We start from the raw sequence: 24,004 nt of genomic DNA, 5'->3' as shown, positions 1-24,004 counted from the left end.
TTAAGGAGGACAAACTACAGCATACATTGTCTCCTATCTAAGTACTCATATTGTTCACATAACCTTCTTCACTTTACATTTGGTTCTTTCTCTCTCCTCCCAAAGAAACAGATGGGTGATGTTCTAAATATCTAAAGTATATTGGTGAGAGCAGAAACAGAAATTTTCTCTGCCCTGATTGCAGTCCTCTGATAAATAACTAGTTTGTCATTTCAGCCATTATGCATACATTCTGTATGCAATATGCATAAAACCAACACACACAATGAACTATAATAATATTAATAAAATAATAAATAAACATGCAAATATTTATACTGCATCCAGTTTTGATCACCACATTACAAAAAAAAAATATGTTGAGACTTTGAAAAAAATGTAAAGAAGAGCAACTAAGATGATTAGGGGCCTGGAGACAAAAACATATGAAGAACAGTTGCTGGAATTGGGTATGGCCAGTCTAGAGAAAAGAAGGATGACGGGTGACATGGTAGCAATATTCCAATATTTGAGGGGCTGCCAGAAAGAAGAGGGGGTCAATTTATTTTCCAAGAGCACCAAAAGGCAAGACGAGAAACAATGGATGGAAACTAACCAAGAAGAGAAGCAACCTGGAATTAAGGAGGATCTAACAGTGAGGGCCAAAGGGACGTGGTGGCTCAGTGGGTTAGGACGCTGAGCCTGTCTATCAGAAGGTCGGCAGTTTGGCGGGTCGAATCCCGAGTGCCGCGTAACAGAGTGAGCGCCTGTTATGCGTCCCAGCTTCTGCCAACCTAGCAGTTCAAAAGCACGTAAAAATGCAAGTAGAAAAATAGGGACCACCACGGTGGGAAGGTAACAGCGTTTCGTGCGCCTTTGGCGTCTAGTCATGCCGGCCACATGACCACAGAGACGTCCTCGGACAAGCGCTGGCTCTTCGGCTTTGAAACGGAGATGAGCACCGGCCCCTAGAGTCGGAAATGACTAACACGCATGTGTGGGGGAACCTTTACCTTTACCTTTAACAGTGAGGGCAATTAACCACCTCACTTTGTAGGTGCTTTGTCACTGGAGGTTTTTAAGACAAGACTGGACAGCCATTTGTCTGAAATGGTATAGGGTCTCCTGCTTGAGCAGGGAGGTGGGCTAGAAGACTGCCAAGATCCCTTACAAATCTATTCTGATTGATTGATTGATATAGAGCTCAAATCTGGGCAAATTGCAGCCACAGTTTGCAAAGGTTCAAAGCCCTGCATCTTATACAACCCATCAATGGCAACAATGCTGATGATAGGAGCCTTGGTGGAGCAGTGGGCTAATGCCTCCTTAAGTAACACCAGCTGCCTGCAATTAGTGCAGGTTCGAGTCCCACCAGGCTCAAGGTTGACTCAGCCTTCCATCCTTCCGAGGTAGGTAAAATGAGGGCACAGATTGTTGGGGGCAATTGAGCTGACTTTGTAAAAATGCCACTTGGGGGGGGCGAAAGCCCTAATAAGCAGGCATATACATAGAATGAAGGCTATTGCTAAGCTTGTAAGCCACCCTGAGTCTTCGGAGAAGGGCGGGATATAAAAATGGAATTAAAATAAAATAAATAAAAATTCTCAGCTTCTGAAGGGAAGTCCTCAGCCTTTCCAAGCTGCCATCCTGCCCTTAAAAAGCTCTCAAACCTTTCAGGAATAAGCTTGATTGAGAATATCCATCTGCAATAGGATGCCGGGAGGTATCTGATTACTTCATTGTTAAAGTAGCATAGCCTGAAATCTGACCACCCTATGGGGGGTCCCGATTGTATCCATCCTGCCCACTCCTTTCTGATTCTGAAAAGAGAAGAGGAGAAAAAAAAGAAGGGGGAATCGGTGGAATTCAACATTTTCCATTAAAAAAAAAACACTGAGGACAGGCTTGGAGCAATTGGGGGATTTTAAAATGGCCAGTGGGGGGAGGATCAAATCTCAGCCAGCAGATTTTGCTGTGAAGTGCAACCATATCACCTTTTGAAATCTTTCCTTCTTGGGGAGAGTGGATGGAATGACAATTGCAGAGGATGTTAAAATAAACCAAACTTTTCTCTCCTTACAATTAGAGCAATCTCTCTCTCTGTCATTGTGTGTGTGTGTGTGTGTGTGTCTGTCTGTCTCTCTCTCTCTCTCAATCTCTGACTCCCAATCTGTCTATCTCTCAACCTCTTTCAATCTCTCTCAAAAAATCTTTCAATCTCTCTCTCTCCATCCCTCTTAATCTGTCAGTCTCTCTCTCTTTCTCTCTCTCTCTCTCTCTCTCTCAATCCCTATCTCTCTTTCACTCTCTCTTTCACTCTGTCTCTCTCATTCTCTCTCTCTCTCTCCCCCCCCATTAGCCATCGTTGCTGCTGCTTCTGCTAGGCACGCAAAACTAGAGGGATCAACCAGATTCCCAAAGGTGTTTTCCTCTGCTCAGATAAATTTGCTTCCAAACAATGTATAATTAAATGTGTGGTATCGAATTAATGTTGCAGCTGAAGTGCTTTGCCAGCACAGATTAAGGCAAGAGGCAGGGGAAGGCAGGAGGTGGGTGGAAAAATCACTGCTCACCGGAAAGTTTCCTATTCCCTCTCTTCCTGCCTCCAGTTCTCTTTAGCCTTCCTTTCTCCCTAGGATCTGGGACATGTTCATAGAGTGCCCACTTCAGACCAGCTATAACAGGGGTGTCAAACTCAATTTCATTGAGGGCCGCATCAGCATTGCGGTTGCCCTCAGGGGGCCGGGTGGGAATGGCCAGGGTGGGCGTGGCCTACTGGGTGGGCGTGGCCAGCTCTACATCGTTGGCATCAAGGGTGCCTATGGGGGCCTGGGCAGGAGTGGGACAGATCTGAGGGTCTCTGGCAGGAGGAGGGTCTCTGGGCCAGAGCCAAGGCAGTGGGGGCCATATCCGGGCCCCTGGGCCTTGTGTTTGACATGTCTGTGCTAGAAGGTTCCATAGAGGTGCTATTCAGCACTCAGAAGCCACACTGTGATGGATTTGTATAATCCAATAGAAGTGAACACTTCTACTTTTCCTATAGTTTTCAGCAGAAAGTGAAGCCCGTTGGGGGAAAAATAGAATTTTCAAACTTATATCAGCTGACTTCTCTTTAAAAAAAAAAGAAGTCTAGCCTAGAGTTTGACTCATTTTGGTTTGGTCCCAGCATACAAAACCCTTCACTTCCACTATTCTTGTTGATCTGATTGTTATAAAAACTGTCAAAGCTCAGGGTTTCCCATGGTCGTGTTTGCTGGAAATTCATTGACTTCTGATAGATGAAATAGATGAGTTTCTAGCAGATCTGCTTATAATGAGATTAACCCAGCATGTAATTTCCTTTCCCTCCTTGTAACATTTGACTCGTGCTTTAAGGTTTCAAAGCAAACATGGAATGTCAGGCATAGACGTGTGTTTTGGGGCGTGAGCTTAGATGGACTCCAGAAGATGGTAGAGGACAGGAAGGCCTGGAGGAACATTGTCCATAGGGTCGCGATCGGTCGGACACGACTTCGCAACCAACAACAACAACAAAAGTATGGAGTGTAATGATGGTAGTCCTCCTCTTATAACCATTCATTTAGTGAGCATTCAAAGTTACAATAGCACTGAAAAAAATTCCCAAAGGTGCTTTTTCAAAAGGCAGCTGGTCTTTGTTTTTCCTTGAAGACATTTCACTTCTCTCCCCAGAAGCTTCTTCAGTTCTGAAGAACAGAAGCTTCTTGGATGAGAAGCAAAACGTCTTCAAGAAAAACAAAATCCAGTTGCCTTTTGAAAAAAGCACCTTTGGGACAACCAGGGCCTGGATGCCTGAGAATCTCTGTAGACGTTTAGCACTGGGGGAAAAAAGTGAGTTAAAACTGGTTCTCATATTTATGGCTGTCACAGCAAGCCCACAATCACTAAATCATAAAACAAGGCTTACGAGTCACACTTGCTTGATCCATAAATCTTACTAAAGCAAAACTGGACAATTTATATTACGATACAGTGTGTGTGTGTGTGTGTGTGTGTGTGTGTGTTAACATAGTACCCATAGACCTCTTGATTATGTGCTACCACTGGATGGGACTCAGGGACTGTCAAAACCAAACGTGTTTGTGTGTGTGTGTGTGTGTGTGTGTGTATGCATCTGCTAACATTTGGCCACTTCAGAGGAAGATTTAGCCCTCAGTGCATTAGACTGTCAATAATATTGTCACATTAGCTGTGGCTCTTCTACCTTATAATGGATTCCTAGTGCAGCATGACATCCTGAACAAATCATGTACAAGGATGCTTCATGAACTTCGCTGTTCTGAAAACATTTGAAGAAATGGTCACATTAGGAACATAATAAGATTTTAATTGCAAGGCCCAATCTTGCGATCAGCTTTAGTGACTGAAATCATCAGGGAACCTTTCCAATTTTCTCATCATGGTTTTTATAACTGGCCCATGGATTTAATGCCTGCCCAGGCTTTAAATCCTGTGTGTCCATGTGATCCCTCTACGTGCTACAGCTGACATATTTCAACTCCCCGTCAGCGTAGCTGGACAGCTGACATCTGAATTGCTAATAATGTGAAGTCATCTGTATGATTCTGATATATACCTTCAGTGGCAGTTAGTTATATATCTTAATTACACAAGTCGCAGTGCATATTTGTGGATGCTACATTTGATGTTCATAATTTCTGGGTGTGTCTGTGTGTGTGCACGCGTGTGTGCACGCGCGTGTGCGTGTGCTTCACTTCACATTAGATTCATTGTTACAATGATTTAACAATAAGAGATCCGTGAGTAATCTTAAGAACGAACAAATAAGACTATTTCTTTCACCAAATGTTTTTAAGAAAAACTTTAACCAAATAACAAGAACCAAAGATGAAATGGAAACATAGAACCAGATCCAAGTCACAGAAAACAGCATGCTATTACAACTCCAAGTAAAAATAGCGGTGTCCTGCCAGAGAGAAGGATAGAGAGAAGAGTTACAATCCCATGAAACTTATTCAGTATCTGTGGCTGACCCAACAAAACCGTGTAGCATGCAGGAAGCCAGCCATGATCTCCTCAGTCACCAACAAGAGGTCATTGGTGGTATGTATGCAACGAAATTTCATTTTAATATATGCCGATTCAAAGTGACAGTAAAGTTATTATTCTGTTCTGTTCTTCTTCTATTCTATGTTCCATGGGATGCCATCCAATGTCTACACTTTCCTGTGACACGGGAATAGATTGCAAACAATTCTGCTTGATTTTTTAAAAGTAAAAGCTTGTACTGGGACACTAAAATGATGCTTGGTGTGGTATGAGATGCCCATGTAAGAAATTGAGAAGCCTTGAGACCCAGTGATGTCAGATGGTGCTTGTTTTAATAGGGATCTTCCAGTGAGGTATTTTTGACCAATTACAAGTAGCGCTTGACTTGCCCAAGACTACGCCTGAAACTTCTGTTACTAAGTGAGATGGTTGTTAAGGGAACTTTGCTCCATTTTACAAGCTTTCTTTCTTGATGCAGTTGCTAAGTGAATCACTGCTGTTGTTAAGTTAATAACACAGTGTCATGGTTCCGACAGATGAAACTCTTCAAAAGAACCTTGTTCTGTTCCAGCCTACAACCGGCCCTGCAGAAATGTCAGGGACAACCCCTTTGTTATATTCAATAGGCTGGAATTAAGCCAACCAAATTTATTTACAAAAACTAAACGAAACAGTTCAAAACAGAGTAAAACAAATACAGACCGAGACTATATCAGAAGCTCTGCAAACGGTTGCCTTCAGCAACCAGCACCTCCCACACATTCCCCTTTTAAACGTCTCAGGGTGTGGCTTCTCTTTGCCTTCCCCCAAGGTGCCTCATTGCTTTCCTTTGTTCACTTCTGCTTGTCTACCTCCTGCTTCGAGCGTCCTTGAACAAAGCCAGCTGTGGATCATCTTCATCTAATCTTTCAGGCTCACACAGCTGGGTCTGAGGAGGAACAAGATGGGAGGGTCCTGGCTGAGAGCTCTGCGATGCATCTGCAACCAAAGGCTCTCCAAGCCCCTCCTCCTCCTCCTCCTCAGAATTGTCCGATTCAGCTGCCGAAACCACAGGCTGATGCTGAATCACAACAAACCTCGAGGCATTGTTTACCTTAAGGAATCTTTTATTTGAGCAGCATAAGATCAGCACTTACATAATTGAAGCCAAAAACTGAATTCCCCTCCCCTGGGCACATAGTATCAAAGCACAATTCCCTCCTCCAATTTACAGTCATAAATCACATTCCCCAATTGGCTTGAAGCACAGGCTTCCTCTCCAGCTCTCCAGCCCACCAATTCTTTATCAGCTCTAATTTCAACAACCTTGATTCTCATGCTAGGTTCAGTGTTGTTATGTCTAGCTGGACTCTCATTCACATCCCCCGCCCTCCCGGCATCATCTAACTCTAAAAGCGAAAGGAAGAACATGGCTACATTTCCATCTGTTGTCAATGCAAAAACATCCAATGTTAGCAGCGTTGACACACAGTTGCGAAGCAAATCTGGCTCCCCCATTGACTTTGCTTGTCAGAAGGTTGCAGAAGCAGATCACATGACCCTGGGACACTGCCACCCGTCATAAATATGAGTCAGTTGCCGAGTGCCTGAATTTGGATCGTGTGACCCTGGGGATGCTGCGAAGGTTGTAAATGTGAAAAATGCTCACAAGTCACTTTTTTCAGTGCTACTGTAACTTTGAACGCCCGTTAAATGAACTGTTGTAATTTGAGGACTACTGATATTGTCTCAGAGCAGAAGAAATCTTCATTTTTCAGATGATTTCATTTCGTTCCAGGGATAGACTGGAATTATGGAATGGACATGGCCATTTAGGTCAGTAAATCCAGCCCTTGGTCTAACGTAGGCATACAAGTCAAAATTGCCTAGTCTTTGAAGCTGAACCAACCCAGGCAAATAGAACTCACCATCTCCTTCAATAATTAGCACTAAAATTGAATTTCCTTTTACTGTTAGGAAGATGTCTTCTATCCCCAAACATATACCGTGTTTCTCCCAAAATAAAACCCAACCAGAAAACACGCCCTAGCGTGATTTTTCAGCGTGGTCGTAATATAAGCCCCACCACAGAAATAAGCCCCAGTGAAGATTGTCAGCCAGCATTTAGTATCGTATTTCCTCGAATATAAACCCTAACCAGAAAATAAGCCCTAATGCAAGCGTCTTCAAACTTGGCCCTTTTCTGACTTGTGGACTTCAACTCCCAGAATTCCTCAGCCAGGCACGCTGGCTGAGGAATTCTGGGAGTTGAAGTCCAAAAGTCAGAAAAGGGCCAAGTTTGAAGACCCCTGCCCTAATGCACATTTTGAAGCAAAAATTAATATAGGACCCGATCTTATGTTTGGGGAAACACAGTATTGATTGTATTGCCGTTCCAACTGCAGAAGTACCAGCTTACCTTTGGCAGGGATATCTTCCCCCACTTTTACTGGCTGTGCTTGCAACCTGTTGTTGAGAATTATTACAGCGGTAGGCTTGCTGGCTGTTGTCAGTGTTAATTCATGACCTGTAGAGGAGTTGGGCTCTACAGAAGGTGCAGGCAGAGATGGCAGTTGGCAGATACTTTGTTAGAACGGCTGACTGCGATCTGATCGAGCCAAACAAGTTGGCACCCGATATCTGAAAAATCGCTTTGGAATAACAAGCAGCAGCGATTTATCAGGAGCTCTTCTGCACGTACCAAACGGCTGTAAAAGGTTTATGCAGATCAGCCTCTCTGGTGACCTTACAACTTAGCCTCTTCAGTGGCAGACTTATTATTCACAGACAGAGGGAAAAGGACGCGTAGCAAAATGACGAAAGTTAGAGTAATGACATTTGATTTTCATCTCTGATTCTGATCTCCCTTTGGGGGCTGGCGAAGGCTTAGATTTCTACTCATTGACATGCAGAACAATCCTTTTTTTTTTTTTAATATTTCTCCATCTATAATTTTCGGGAGTTTTGGAAACTCTGCTGATATTTGTATGACTAGCGTTTGTTTCCATAAAGTGAACAATTCAGCTGAAATACTTGTTCTTCTTTGGCTGCCTCATTTAATAATAATAATAATTTAATTTCTATACGTATTTCTATACGTATTTGCGTATTTTTTAAAAAAAAGTTTTTAAAAGAACTGTAGAATTAGCTGGGTTTGGCAGTGGGGAGACTGTATGGTGGGTCAGGCACCAAGCTACAAACTGGGCCATGAGTTCTAATCCTACCTTGGGCATGAAGCCAGCTGGATGATGTTGAGACAGTCATTTTCTCTCAGCCCTAGGAAGGAGGCAAGGACAAACTACTACTGAAAATCTTCCCAAGAAAGCAGCAGGGACAAATTCAGAGAGTTGGCAGTAGTCAACACTGACTCGAAGGCATAAATAACTAAGATTAAAAAAAAAAAGAATTAATTTAGGAAAGTTAATGCTCTTCTGGATATATGGAATATGATGGCATTTGATGCCCTCAAATGTTATGCTTCTTCATTTGATCAGCATTGCGAAAAAGGAATTCTCAAAAAGTGACCATCTTTTCGTGACACAGTGCAAAACAGGCAGTCAGACTGTAAGCTAATATGTTCTGCAAGCTCAGAAAGTTAAGGCAATGTGTGGTTTAGTGAACCATGGATAAGCATGGGCCAAAATAGCCAACCTAAAAACTACAAACCCTGATCAGTGCAACAGTGAACAGAATATAGATGCAGGAAAACATCTGAACAATTTGCTGAATATCCTGCTCCAAAATCAGCAGTGAAACACAAATTGTTGAAGAAGATTTCAAGCATGCTTAATACTATCTGCCACTTAATTGCTAAATATTATTCATAATATCATTATTAGGGATCTTTCATTATGAAGTGAAAAGGTCAATGGGAATTCTCTGAAGAAGAATTTATTCTTAGAACCATAGTTTGTGCAGACTGGGAACATCACTCTTCCCAAACAAGCGTAGATGTCTAGACTTGGTAGCTTTTATGCCAGCCCATAATCTTCTAATTAGCAGTCTTAATTGTTTAAGAGCCATTTAAATGTTTTGTGTTTCCAAAGCTTTGAGATAGATAGATGGATGGGTGGATAGATAGATAGGTAGCTCACCCTGTATTTGTGCATACGTATTGTCGTTCATTTTTATTATTTTGGTTTTCTCAAATGAAAAGCTTTGTTCCTTTTGATTCAGTTGGTGTTTTGTTTTTATTTTTTGAATATTGCTTTTCTGGCTGTTTTTTGGAAGCTGACTTTTTCTTGTTCTCTTTTCTTTTCTTTACCTAGGGACATTATTTGTCATAGCTTGTAATTAAGACAAAACAGCCCATTTCTCAGAAACAAAGCACCCGTACGTGAACAGTCCATGTGTGTGTGATGTATGCTTGTCTGTGTGTGTATGTGTGTGTGTGTGTGTGCATGCATGTTTGTTTCCTATAACTAAAACTGCATAGAAAGAATGTTTTTTCAGTCATCTGATAAAACTCTCCCAACAATCTCCTGTGCAGTAAATGTTTGCAGTCCCTTAAAGCTGCTGCATCACACACCTGGAACTGTCGCCATCCAAATTTGCAACGTGATCCTAGGAAAAGGACATCTTTGATTTACGAAAGTTCTGAAGTGTGCTCTATCCATAACCCTGATGCTCCAAAGCACCTTCAGGTCTGAAGCTTTGCACAGTCTTCCTATGTACCTGTTGAAGCAACAGCTATCAAGCTGTATAGTGTCATATAAATAACATGAAGCTGCAGCTACAGGTAGTCCTGTATGAGCCCAAAATTTATGTTGAATAAGTGAAAAAAATTCTTCAGGCAGCTTTTGACCCATTTTGTGACTTTTCGTGCCACATTTGTCAAGTGAGTCACTGCAGTTGTCAAATTAATAACATTGCTGCTAAGAGAAACTGGTTTTCCCATTGATTTTGCTTTTGTGAGAAGATCGCAAAAGGTGGTCACACTGCAAACACCATAAATGTGAGTCAGTTGTCAAGCATCTGAATGTAATTCATGTGACCCTGGGGATGCTGCAATGGTCACAAGTGTGAAAATTGGTCCTAAGTCACTTTTTCAGTGCTGTTGTAATTTCAAACACTAAACAAACTGTTGTAAGTCAAGGAGTACCTCTCCTTGATAGATTAATAGGCAAGTGAATAACATTATAACCTACCGGCAGATGCACCAAGGAATTTCCCTGAAGAACACTGTTCTCTGCAGACACATTTTTGAAGAAATTTATTGGGAATGAGCACCTAGTGATAAACTTACCACTACCGACTCTCCTTTTTGTCTCCCATGCATTCTTATTGGGAATCAGGATAATCTGTCTGATAAAATGATGGATACAGAGGCACTCTATTAGGGCTTATGTTGTAATAAATCTGTTAGTCATTAAGGTTTGGCTAGTTATTGTTATAGAGGGACGTGGTGGCTCAGTGGGTTAGGACGCTGAGCTTGTCGATCAGAAGGTCGGCAGTTTGGCAGGTCGAATCCCGAGTGCCGCGTAGCAGAGTGAGTGCCTGTTACTCATCCCAGCTTCTGCCAACCTAGCAGTTTGAAAGCACATAAAAATGCAAGTAGAAAAATAGGGACCACTACGGTGGGAAGGTAACAGCGTTCTGTGCGCCTTTGGCGTCTAGTCATGCCGGCCACATGACCACGGAGACGTCCTCGGACAAGCGCTGGCTCTTTGGCTTTGAAACGGAGATGAGCACCAGCCCCTAGAGTCGGAAATAACTAGCACACGTGTGCGGGGGAACCTTTACCTTTACCTTTAGTTATTTTAAAAATAAATCATTTTTAGCCTTCCAAAATGATGGCTTTGATTGATCAACTTTTTTTAAAAAAATCCCTTTTCTATAGCTGCTTATAAAAATGTGAGCTGTTTAGCCTCATCTTACTTGAATGGCCCCTTGGCAAAGAGATTTTGACACGATAATCACCTAAACATCCAAGAATCCTTTAAAAAAATAGAATTAAGTTTTGTGGGCAAATTTTTTAAAATTATTAGTCTAGCAAGCTGTACACAATAAGGAGACTGTGCTCTATCAAGGACTAAATCTTACTTAATTCAGAGGAATTTACTGAAAGAAGGAAGGGGTAGGGTTGCCTGATTGTCAATCAGTTGAGACTTCAGCCCTATACATATTGAACCTGAAAGTAAGTTTTTCAAATGTGGTGGCATCTGTTTAGTAGATGTGTATTTTATTGTCTAGTGGATATGAAAGGTGAGAAGTGGTGCTAATTAGATTGGCTGCAGTAATCTTTATATCAATGCTCAAAATGATTGAAACTTCAGTCAGGGGAAAAAAACAATATATAATGTGATATGCAATTCATATATATAAAAGCATGATGAAAAATCTTCTTCATTGGGCCTCTTATTATGTCCTGCCTCAGTCATTTTTTTTAACAAGAGGAATGAACTAAAGTGATTCCCAGACAAGTTTTAACCCTACCAGAAATGGGTGTTATTAACTTAATTTGGGGAAGAAAAACACCTTAAATAAACACGGCTTATCAGGTCCTTAGGAGCCAAGGACTTAGCAGCACAAGGCAACAACAACCAATCATTTAATAGCTGGCCATCAACACCCCAATCAATAAATATAAAGCCACACTCAACCGGGCATTACATAAATACTATGCATAGAATAGCCCAAAGCACACATTACAATAGAGAGAAGTTGTCCAAGGATGGGGAAATACACGGGAAGAATGGTTGCAGGAATGGCCAGTCTAGAGAAAAGAAGGACTAGGGATGAACATGATAGCAGTCTTCCAATATTTGAGGAGCTGCCACAAGGAGGAGGGGGTCAATTTATTTTCCAAAGCACCAGAAGGCAAGACAAGAAACAATGGATGGAAACGACTCAAGGAGAGAAGCAACCTGGAATTAAGGAGGACCTAACAGTGAGGACAATTAGCCAGGTGGAACAGAAGTTGCCTTCAGAAGTTGCCTTCGGTGCTTCACCATTGGAGGATGGGTTCCAGCCTATGTCCAAAAGCTCAGAAAATTAAAAACTCTGGTCCCAGTGACTGACTTAGATTGGGTCTTGCAACATTATCTTGGGACACATGTTTTTGCCTTGATTCATAAAAAAAAAAACTTTTCAAATTGCTTCCATTCTAGATATTTTTTTCATTTGTTGTACTTTCGTAACAGCCCATGATGGTTGTATATCACTTGGCCAGTAATAGGTATATTCCTATTTGGAAATTACGTTCGGTAGATTTAGCTATTTTCTCATATCAGAATGGAAATAGTTTGAAAATAGTTTCCATTCTGACAAGCTCATTTCCAAAATCTAGATGGACTCCATTGCATGGCCAATGAAATGTCTGGGAGATAGTGAGATTGTCAGACCTCCCCTTATGAAATTGGTCTTCACACTCTGCCAGCTTTTCTCCATCTGCTTTCATGGTAGCAGCAATTGTAATAAGGAAATTATATCTGAATTACTTGTGTTTCTTTGCCCCTGGAATGCTAACTCCTGCAGGATGGAACCGTTGTCAGCCAGAGAAATGTTGTGTTGCCATTGTCCTTGAATATATGTCCCAAATATTTCTGACCTAGAATGTAATTCTACCACCCACCTACCCACCCATCCAAAAATACTGATTTGTTTCCGGAAGAAATAGATAGCATTGATTTCAGTGCATACAAGTTTGTTTTTTTGTTTGTTTGTTTAAAAAATGCAACAGTAATGTAGATAAATATTATATATAAGCAAACTCATAATCTAGGTTTGTCTGAAGCATAATCTCCTGCTGCAATAAATAAATAAATGGGGAGGGGGAGAATTTTGGAAACAGAATCATCAATCAAATGGTGGGAAAAAACCGTGACACAAGATGCCCCTCCACACACACACTCCTTGAGCAAAAAGATACCCTACTTCTTAACAAGATGAAATGTTCTAAAGTCCTGCTGCCTTCTCAAAGATTATGGATTTATTATGAGTAATAAAGGTGCTTTTTTCCAAAAGACAACTGGACTTCCTTTGTTTTTCTTTGAAGATGTTATGCTTCTCATCCGAGAAGCTTCTTCAGAACTGAAGTGAAGGAAGGAAAAAGAAGGAACAACAAAGGAAGTCCAATTGTCTTTTGGGGAAAAAAGCACCTTTGGGACATCCATGATCTGGATGACTGAGAGTCTCCATAAACTCTCGTTTTGCAAATTGGGGACCTGTTCTGGAGTGGGTAAGAAGAACAAACTGCGAACTGTTGTTTGTATTAACATTATTTCCTGCTTTCCTCCTGTCCTGCCCCTTGCCCTTTGCAGATGTACAGCATATTAAGAGAAGAGACATCATCCTTAAGAGAGAACTGGGCGAAGGTGCTTTTGGGAAGGTGTTCCTGGCTGAGTGCTATAACCTCAGTCCCACCAAGGACAAGATGCTGGTAGCTGTGAAGGTAAAATATGAAATATGGCAGCTCACATCAGATTCTGAAGTTCTTCCTATGGTTTCCTTTGAAGCCAAAGTAGCTGTCAAGGTTCCAAATAATGAAACCAAAAAATCAGAACTCCGAAGCTTGAAGCTTCCTCAAAGCGCATGTGTTTTTTTTGGGATACATAATATCGGCACGGTCAAAAGTGAAACCAATGCTAAACCTCCCCGTAAAGATTCAATGTAGCTAAATCTAACAATTCCCTCCCCTTTGCTATGTGATAGATCACACCACCCAATCGAAGTAATTGGCGGGCTCCATTAAACCTCTTTCCTCCACCTTCCAGCTTGTGTGGGAATGACCTTGGTTCCCATGGGACCACTCTATGTTTAGTCTAGCAATGCTGCCGTTTTCCTTCCCCCCTCCCCCCCAACCTGTGGCAACTTAGAACAACGAAGATAGCTCCAGCCGGTTCATTTCAGAAGTTGACACTAGCAACATCAGTCACTTCAGAATGCTTGTGGCTACTTTTCTGACAAGGGTAGACCGCTTGATGGTGCTAGGCAAAGGAATTCTGTATTTAGTCAATATGATGACTCTGTAAACCGCTTAGAGAGGGACTGCAAAGCACTGTGAAGCGGTATATAAGTCAAGGGCGATTGCTATTGCTAACAATTCCTCCTAAGCATGGTTTCAACAGATAAAGGAAATATTTTCAACAAATGACTTTGGAGGTTTTGTCCTAAGCTTTTAAAAAAAACAAAAACAAATGGTTTTTGTCTAGCTCTGGTAGTAGAAAATATGTCTGTTTGTTTGGACGGGGTGAAGATAAAGTAAAGGGCGAAAGAAAAGAGTTCTGTTGCTCTCAGGGCTTCACGTTAACATCAGGAAGATAGTAGAAAGCTAAAAATAATCAAGAGCCTAGGATGAAGACAGATGTTTTTAGGTCTGAACAGCATACCGTCATCTATCTAAATATTTGTGGTCAGCTTCTCCACTGATAGAAAAAAATATGAAATAAAATTATGTGATGCCTTGAAGAGATGGGGGTAAAATGTAAGATATTAAATCTGTTTTTTTTAAGTATTTTCTGTTTTGGAAGAGAAAAAACAACAACTTTCAAGAACAGTTTCTTAGGACCGCGTAATAAATTTTGAGAAAGGATGACAGTTAGATGTAACTGAATTTTCTTTTGGATCCCTCCACAATAGATCAAGATTTTTAAGAGACATTCAATAAATTGACTGAATTGGAGAATTCCTTCACCCCCCAAGCTTAAAACACTTTGTGAAGTTCCTCCCAAGCTGTATTCCTATAGAAAATATATGTAGAGGTTTTTTTTAAAAAAAAAGAATGAAAGAGGAATTTTCTTCTATTAATTGGTCATTCTAATGAAATCATGATAGCAAATATTATTGCTATTATTACTAGTTCTTGATTTACTTCTTTGTTTTTTCAGCCTAAAATGAATCCCCACAGCAGATTATGTTATAACAAATATTCAACTGAACCTCTTTTAAAACAATGGAAACATCTTTTAATGGAGTTAAAAGAGATATTCAAGCCAACAATAACCAAGGTCCTAAAGAATATGACCTTAAATGCTTAAAATGTTTGTAGACCCAACAGAAGAAAAACACCAAAACATATTACAATCTAGACACCAGCATGATATATTTAAAGTGGAAGATCCACATTTTAGCTCAACTCAGCCATAAAATGCTCAGAATTGCTTTATAATCAGTCACCCTGAATACTTTTATGAAATACACTTTTTTTTTAAAAAAAATCCCATTTCTATCCTGCCCTTCTCCGAAGACTCAGGGTGGCTTACAATCTAAATGTGCTTAGCAATAGCCTTCATTCTATGTATACGCCTGCTTATTAGGGTTTTCGGTCCCCCCCCAAGCGGCATTATTACAAAGTCAGCTTATTGCCCCCAACAATCTGGGTCCTCATTTTACTTACCTCAGAAGGGTGGAAGGCTGAGTCAACCTTGAGCCTGGTGGGACTCGAACCTGCACTAATTGCAGGCAGCTGGTGTTACTTAAGGAGGCATTAGCCCACTGCTCCACCAAGGCTCTGGTTTCCAGAAGCCAGGAGAAGCAGAAAAGATGATGAGCTTCCTGGAGCAAGGATTTTTATCATGAAGAGAAGGACTAGGGGTGACGTGATAGCAGTCTTCCAGTATTTGAGAGACTGTCACAGAGAAGAGGGGTCAACCTGTTCTGCAAAACACCTGAGAGTAGGACAAGAAGCAATTGATGGAAGATCATTAAAGAGAGACCCAACTTTGGGAAAAGTGAGAACACTTAATCAGTAGAACAGCTTACCTCGGAAAGTTGTGGGTGCTTCATCCTGGAGGTTTTCAAGAAGGGACTGGACAGCCATTTGTTGGGAATAGTATAGGGTCTCCTGCTCAATCAGGGGGTTGGGCTAGAAGACCTTCCAACCCTATTATTCTACATTCTACACAGGGGGACGTGCCCCATTTTCCATATTTTAAGAAGAAGTCAACACTGTATCTCAATGAGTACATTTCAAATTGTTGCAGCATGTCAATGACTGCCTCAATGGGCAGGAAACAATCCCAAAGTAATCCTTTACCAGAAAGTCAATTGTTGAGATTTACCACCACAAATTACATTTTCTGTATACTTCTAGAGGCCTCTCTACAATGGCAATTGTTTTTAGCAATGTTCCAATATCTAAGAGGCTGCCACAAAGAAGAGGGGGTCAACCTATTCTCCAAAGCCCCCGACGATAGAGTAAGAAGCAACGGATGAAAAACGTAACCAAGGAGAGAAGCAACCTAGAACTAAGGAGAAACTTCCTGACAGTTAGGATAATTAATCAGTTGAACGACTTACCTCTGGAAGTTGTGGGCGCTCCATCACTGGAGGTTTTTAAGAAGAGATTGGACAACCATCTGTCTGGAATGGTATAGGGTTTCATGCCTGAGCAGGAGGTTGGATTAGAAGACCTCCAAGGTCCCTTCCAACTTTGTTATTCTGTTATTACTGAGCAAATAGATACACATTGATATTAAGCAGTGACCTTCAGTCCATTGTCCATAAGGTCAATGGGGGACCCAGAGTAAGTCTTGACAACCAAGAAACTTGAACCTGGTACTTTTGTTTGTAGCGTGCAAAGTGTCTTTTTAAATAGATAGATAGATAGATAGATAGATAGATAGATAGATAGATGATAGATAGATAGATAGATAGATAGATAGATAGATAGATAGATAGATAGATAGATAGATAGATAGAGGCAGAGGGCTTGTGAAGAGCCCACAGATTCATTGGTACAAACATGCCTCTCATTGCCTGCCCATGAGCCAAGCCACAGGAATATGAATATATCCAATTTGTGTTGGACTCTGTTGGATTCCTTTAGCTTATCAGAATAATTGTGAGCAAGCAGGTATTCTTTTAAGCTCCCGGAATCTGACATTGATGATTTAAAAGGTTAGAATCAGTGGGACACATACCATTTGAAATTGCAGATGAAAACTCATCTGAGTGATTTCCCCCCCCCCCCACATTTAAATAAGAGTATGCAAGGCATAGAAATATAGAAAATCAAGGGCATTTTTTTTTGCCTCTCATCCCTCTTAAACTGTACAGATAATATTTTGTAATAAGACAACAACGTGCAGTTGGTTTAATATTCCATGGCTCCCACTCTGGTTCAATGACTGACATCTGTTATGCATATTCTATGGAGGATAAAAATGCTAAATAAATATAATTATGTACTCCCAGTTTATTGGATAGGGGTGATAAAATTCAAAAAGCCTTTCCTATGGATAACAAAATAGGTCTGGAGTCTCAATTTTGACTTTAGCATTCATAACTAATTTTGAGAACAAATTGTTTCATCTTTGGTTCAAAACCCTCATGAGGAAATATACAGAATTCAGGCACATCAGCTCCAGTAACAATTCCATACATGCACTAGACAAAATTACCTAATCATAGCAAACCAGAAATTTGGTTGAGAAGCCACTTTCAGTACAAATGGGAGATTGATTCTCCCAGGAAATTATTATGAAGCATAAAGAATGGAAACAAGGGTTTTGGAAATTATGAAGAGTGAAATGCCTTGCTTTTATTACTGCAGGGTTTTTCTTTTCAAGTATCCACAATTCCCACCCACCCATAAGAAAACGTTTACCCTGAGCACATGCTTCTTCAGAATAAAGGCAGCAAAATCATTTTCTTCAAAATAAAAGGATTCACTGGTTCAGAAGAATCATAATAATGAGATATGGAGTCTTTGCCTTTAAGGTTATAAGACTTGGCTTCTTACTGGGCTAGAAATAGGTAGAAGCTATTACCTTTGAGATTATTTACTGCTTTCTCTCTCTTGTCTCTCTCTCTCTCTGTGTCTCTCTCCTTCCCTCCCCCCATTTGCAAGACAGACAAACAAACAAACAAAGAGAGTTGAGAGAAATTTCAAGTGGGATGAGTTGTCAGCCAGTATCCAGAGAAATTATTTCATAATTGCTGGCGTTGTTTGTGTTTCTATAATGTATGGACCCCAGAAACCCCCATTTTTTTTCTCAACGTTTCACTTAGGCACTAGTTTTATTAGACATATCCTCTAATAGATGCCATGAGCAATCTGATTCTACTCTAGATATTTAAAAAACAGAAGAGAATATGTGCAGCTCAGGGTTGAACTGTGGAGGTCTTGAAGCTTTCTCAGCTTGGCTGTTTTCTTGCACTGATGATGTTACCTAGTTGGGTAATGAAACAACTGCAAGAAAGCAACCAAGCTCAGAGGTCACCAATAACCCCACAGATATGGAAAGGCTAACCAGAGAAGTTCCACTGAATTTCCCTAATACATTTCCTAGAAAATAACATAAAAGATGGCTAAGAAATGGATCTTAGAGAGTTCCTCCTTAATACTTGCTCTAGGTTATTAATTTCTTTTTTAAAGGAAAAAAGAAATAACTGATCCCAAACAAAAATCAATCCAACTGAAAAAACAAAACAAAAATCAATCCAACTGAAAAAATATATTCTCTGATCACATTACCTTGTGTTCCCTCACAATTTCTTGAGTACATTGCCTGAGAAGAATAGAATAGAATAGAATAGAATAGAATAGAATAGAATAGAATAGAATAGAATAGAATAGAATAGAATAGAATAGAATAGAATAGAATAGAATAGAATAGAATAGAATAGAATAGAATAGGAGCTGGAAGGGTCCTTAGAGATCTTCTAGTTCAGCCCCCCACTCAAGCAGGAGAACCTATACCATCTCAGACAAGTGACTGTCTAGCCTCTTCTTAAAAACCTCCAGTGATGGAGCGCCCACGATTTCTGGAGGCAACTTGTTCCACTGGTTGATTGTCCTCACTGTCAGGAAGTTTCTCCTTAATTCCAGGTTGCTTCTCTCTGAGAATACATTCGTCCCAAATGTCATATGGAAATCGCATGTGCCCAGTGCAAAGCAATTGTGCATCATGTTCAAAAGGCAAAGCAATATTCCACTGGGTAAGCAGGGATGGAGAAACTGCAGTCTGCATATTGCATATTGCACATGACTACATCTCCTTTTTGGTCTTTCCTTTGTTGCCAAGATTAAGCAGCAAAATGATGCAATTTCGGCAGCACGATTGCAAGTTCTTTGGGGGAAAAAGATTAAGGTTGGGGATGGAAATGACTTGCCTCCTAGAGGCTGTGTTTTCCAGAATGACTCTTAATGCAAGATGAATTCATATCACATTATTTCTCAAAGACAAAAGGCCCACAACTGCCTAAAGACTATTGAAATCTGTGGGATCTTTCCATTCTCATTTTCCTAAGCAAATTTTCCCTCATTGCTTTGATCTCTTATCTGCACTGGCAGGGGAGAAACTTGATGCCAAGACATTTTATATCCCAATATCATCTTGGGATCAGGACCTCTGGGAACTGTAATTTCCTAAGACTCCTAATTGAACTTCTCAAAGGTATTCTGTCATTGGTGCCTTTGCTGAGCAAATAGCTGTCTATATTAATTCATCCCAACATGCTTCTAAGTAATAAAGAACTTCAGATGTAAAATCATTGTCCTTGACACTTACCGGTAGCAAAGCAAAACAGAAGAACAGCTTGCCTAAAACAAAGCAGTGAAGGATCTGGTGGCTCATTAAAGACACACGCATTCTTCATCCAATGAGCTTTTATTATGCATCAGGTGCTGGGTTTATAATTCCAAGATTTTGTTGCTTTCGCCTTAGCTAACTAATTTATATGCTAACTCTAGAAAATAGCCAATGAATCCTCTGTGACAGCCAGAATCACGTACAGGCTGGGCACAAGATTTTCATGCAAAAGTTGCCAGCTTATTTCTTTCAAGTTATCAGTGGAAGCATAGCACAGTAACATAGCTCATACCTTGAATGGAATGGAAAAGTTCAATCTTAGACATTTCCAAATAGGATTGAATATCCATTGGAAGCATCTGCCAGTCGATCTCAGCCAATGATGTCAATGAGTATAAGCCAGCTTCTCATATTCCAAATTGCTCAATGGACAAGCAATGACCCAAGATCTGGTTAACGAAGCAGAATAGGAAGGAACATTCTTGTGTTCACATAATGTCCTATGCCCAACCAAATAAAATATACACAATGATTTGTTTCATATAACATGCTAAAACATTGGCTGGGTTCCTACAATATTCTGAATCATTGGAAGAATCTTCTCCAAACTCAACAACTAACAGCTTCATGAGCACACCCATGCAGATTTCTTGGTAACAATGTCAAAGTAGTTTGCCATTATATAGGGGGATTTTTTTAAAAAAAACAACAACCCTTTACCTTATGTCCTTGGCATTTCCTGATATTTTCCCTCCAGTTACTAATGGGCTTACCCCGCTTAATTTCCATTCTAACCAATATTCAGAACTCATATTTTAATATAATGTAGCACATTGTGTAAACCAATTCTAATTCTTTTTAATCTATCTCTGTCTAGAATGATACGGGGAGAATTATAGACAATAAGTTTAAAAGTTGTAAGCAAGTTATTTTTCATGACTTTCACCATCTCTCCTATCCATCCATCTGTCCATCTATCTTTCTTCTTTTGTTTTTGTTTTTTTAGGCTCTCAAGGACCCAACTTTGGCTGCCCGAAAGGACTTCCAGAGGGAGGCAGAGCTGCTCACCAACCTGCAGCATGACCATATTGTAAAGTTTTATGGTGTCTGTGGCGAAGGAGATCCACTCATCATGGTCTTCGAATACATGAAGCACGGGGACTTGAATAAGTTTCTGAGGTAAAGGCTAAATATACTACTCAGTTATAGAAAGGGAAGAACAGAAATTGATATGAGGGATAGGGCATGAGTGCAAATATCTTGACTTCATCGAACTGGGTATGGCTAGAAGGACATGATATCAGTATTCCAGTATTTGAGGGGCTGCCACAAAGACAAGGGCATCAAACTAGGCTCAAAAGCACCAGAAGGCAAGACTGGATGGAAACTAATCAAGGAGAGAAGCAACCTGGAATTAAGGAGAAACTTCCTAAAAGCAACAATAATTAACCAGTGGAACAGCTTGCCTTTAGAAGTTGTGGGTGCTCTATCACTGGAGGCTTTTAAGAAGAGACTGGATATCCACTTGTCTCAAATTGTATAGGTTCCCTTCCTTGACCAAGGAGTTGGACTAGAAGACCTCCAAGCTTCCTTCCCACTCTATTCTGATTGATTGATCTTCCCACTGTCCGACCAAGTTTTAGAAACAGTGAAACTGCTTTTCTTCACCTTGAACCTTCTGTGGTACTATGGATACTGTGCAAATATGGGACTAACTTAACATAAGTAGTGGTGTCCTTTGCCATTACAGACACTACAAGGAAGTCTGGAGCACTGTCACACTAAGCCATAGGCAGCTGTGTGTGACTAGCCAGAAATTAGGATTTAAGCAAGGGAAACTGACCAGAAGGCTCAAACTAGGGACCAAAACCAAGGAGAACTCAGCTGTAATTCAGGGAACATCTCAGACAAGAAACTCACATCACTCTCACTGCCAATAAATCATATGACAAACCGGATAATTCATTATCAAGACATTTCTCCAAGCTGTATTTTTGGCAGTGTCAATTTATGGCAGCTCTTCGCTAAATCTGAGATTTTCAGTCCTAGCACTGATTTTTCCTTCTGGATTTGTCCTCCTGCTTCCTCAGCCACTTACGGATCTGCATAAGGATTTTAGCATGAACTGGGGCTTAATGCTTTCTTATACTCTGGTCTTTAGTTGGAAATTAGTTTGCCAAGAAGGTCCAGCTTCTCCCCTGGACTGGATGGTTTACCTTTTCCAGTTCTACAAAAATTGTGAATAATAATAATAATAATAATAATAAATAATAATAATAATAATAATAATAATAATAATAATAATAATAATAATAATAATAATAATAATAATAATAATCCTAGCCAATCTATCATACCAGCATTTTCATCAGCTTGGAACAGCCAATAGCCGAACACAAAAATGGATGGAGATGCTGTTCTTCTGTCATGTTGAAATCAAGGGCTAATGTTCCAGAATTCATGCAACGGTGCTCCCATTTTTCAGTAATGATTATTTGTTATTTGCTAGTATTTAGTTAATTGGACTTTTGCGATATGTGTTGCGTGGGTTTCCTCTCCTGCTACGTTGATTAAGCGGGATTGCAAAGCAATTGTGTCAATAATTTAGATGGCAGCTCCACTTCTATGTTTGAGGTTTTGCCAAGGCAATTATTCTGTTGTCAAAGCTGACACATGACTGGGGTGAGGGGGAAAAAAAAGCAAATCTCTTTCCTCTAGATTTCATTTCTTTTAGCTGGCATCCAGAGGACAAGAAATATTGGGATGCTTCGAAAGACAGTCTTGCCCTCTTCGAAGAGATAGAGGAACTCTACAAAATCTGAAACCGGCAGACTACAGTTGCAGGATGAGTGGAAGAGTTGTCAGTCTTGACATATCTTTTCGGTTTCCATTTCCCCTACAGTCCTGTTGTCTAAATGTGGGCAACTCGGAGAGATTAAATGCATTTTCCAAGTCAATCTGACAAGCTAGCAAAAAGCCAACAGCTTTGTTCCAGTAGATTTAACAAAGGAATATTGACATATTCCCCCATGCAAGCAAGGTCAGCTGGGTCATTTGTTCCAGGAGCAGGATTTCTCTCTCTCTCCCCCCCCCACTTCCCTTCTTGTGAGAATTGAAGAAACTTAGTGAGATCGCTGTGGGGGCAAACGTTTAAGGCCCCTCCAATCCCTTCCACCATTATATACAAAATCCCAGCTTGGGACATCAATACTCGCTACTTGTCTGGAGGAGGGGCTAACTGGGTTTTCTTTCCCAGTGAAAATGTTGTTGACTCTTTGATGTATTTATAGCACAATGTGGGGTGGATTATCCATTTGATAAGGCAGTTACATCTTAAAAGAGCCAAAGTAGCATCACCCATTTAGCCTATGCACTGTCATAGAAAGCTTGTTCAAATAAAATGGTTTTTCAGTGTTCCCGTAAGATTCTGGCAGTGCTTTCTCTATGCTACAGTATTTTGTAAGCATTCAGGCACAGGTAAAGATTGATCATTCTTTCTGTTTCTTTCAATGAATCAAGGGAACGATTTATTGAAGTAAAGGGATAGAGACCGGACAGATCACTTAACATAACAACTCCCTTTTATGATCATGTAATCAATTTGGGGTAGAATCGGGGCAACTTCATTCTATGTATATGCCCTAATAAGCAGGCATATATATAGAATGAAGGCTACTGCTAAGCTTGTAAGCCGCCCTGAGTCTTTGGAGAAGGGCGGGATATAAATGAAATTAAAATAAAAAATAAAAAAATAAACTGGATGGAGCTGGGCATTTACTGGCTGGATGCCCTTCCTGCTGCCATGCAGAGTTCACAGCAGATTTTTTTTTCTTTCTTTGTGCCCTAGGAGAGATACATCTGCCCCTACCTAGGACTGAACTCTCAACCTTCCTAGTGGAAGGCAAACATTTTCACCTCTTCTAGATCACCATGTAGCTCTATTACTGAATGTGCCAATGTTCATTTTATATTAAATGAGAAGTTGTGTAACCATGGTTTCCCGAGTAAGCCTCAGTGGCCAAGTTAGGCCATAATAAACATTGGTTTACCCTTAACATACACAAACCAAACAAAACATGATGCGAAATGTGATTCTTGCCAATATTTTGTTTAGCAAGCAAGCCTCCAAAACTGCCATTCATTCTTAGAAGGCTATCTTTAAATTCTTTTAAAATAGAGATGTTTATGGAGATTCTCAATCGTCCAGGTCGTGGTTATCCCAAAGGTGCTTTTTCCAAAAGGCAACTGAATTTTCTTCTTCTTGTTTGTTTTCCCCTTTGAAAACGTTTCACTTCTCATCCAACAAACTTCTTCAGTTCTAACTGACTGGTGGGGAATGATTGGTGAGAATTGATTCCCCAGCAGTCAATTAGAGCTGGAGAAGCTTCTGGGATGAAGTTTTCAAAGCCAAAAAAAAAACAAAAACCAAGAATGTCCACTTGCCTTTTGGAAAAAGCATCTTTGGGACTAAAGAGAGCATCTGAGTCCTAGCTAGGAAAAGACAGAAGTTTAAAAATCTCTTTCAGATAAAACTGAAACACCCA

General features: G+C 40.4%; 1 protein-coding gene across 2 annotated transcripts in view; it reads left to right on the top strand.

The window, feature by feature from the left end:
- The window catches only part of NTRK3 (neurotrophic receptor tyrosine kinase 3), a gene marked incomplete at both ends in the record, with an annotated part of 356,788 nt that overhangs the window by 283,435 nt on the left and 49,349 nt on the right, over positions 1–24,004 (top strand). For both annotated transcript variants that reach the window (XM_083371339.1, XM_083371338.1), the window contains 2 exons: positions 13,248–13,378; positions 20,467–20,639. In XM_083371339.1, coding sequence (XP_083227465.1) covers positions 13,248–13,378; positions 20,467–20,639 — 304 coding nt within the window. The remainder of the gene's footprint in view (positions 1–13,247; positions 13,379–20,466; positions 20,640–24,004) is intronic.

Source organism: Vipera ursinii (assembly GCF_947247035.1).
Source record: "Vipera ursinii genome assembly, chromosome: 11".
Taxonomy (NCBI): Eukaryota; Metazoa; Chordata; class Lepidosauria; order Squamata; family Viperidae; genus Vipera; species Vipera ursinii.
The sequence above is the reverse complement of the archived record's forward strand: the minus strand, read 5'-3'. Positions and strand labels throughout refer to the sequence as shown.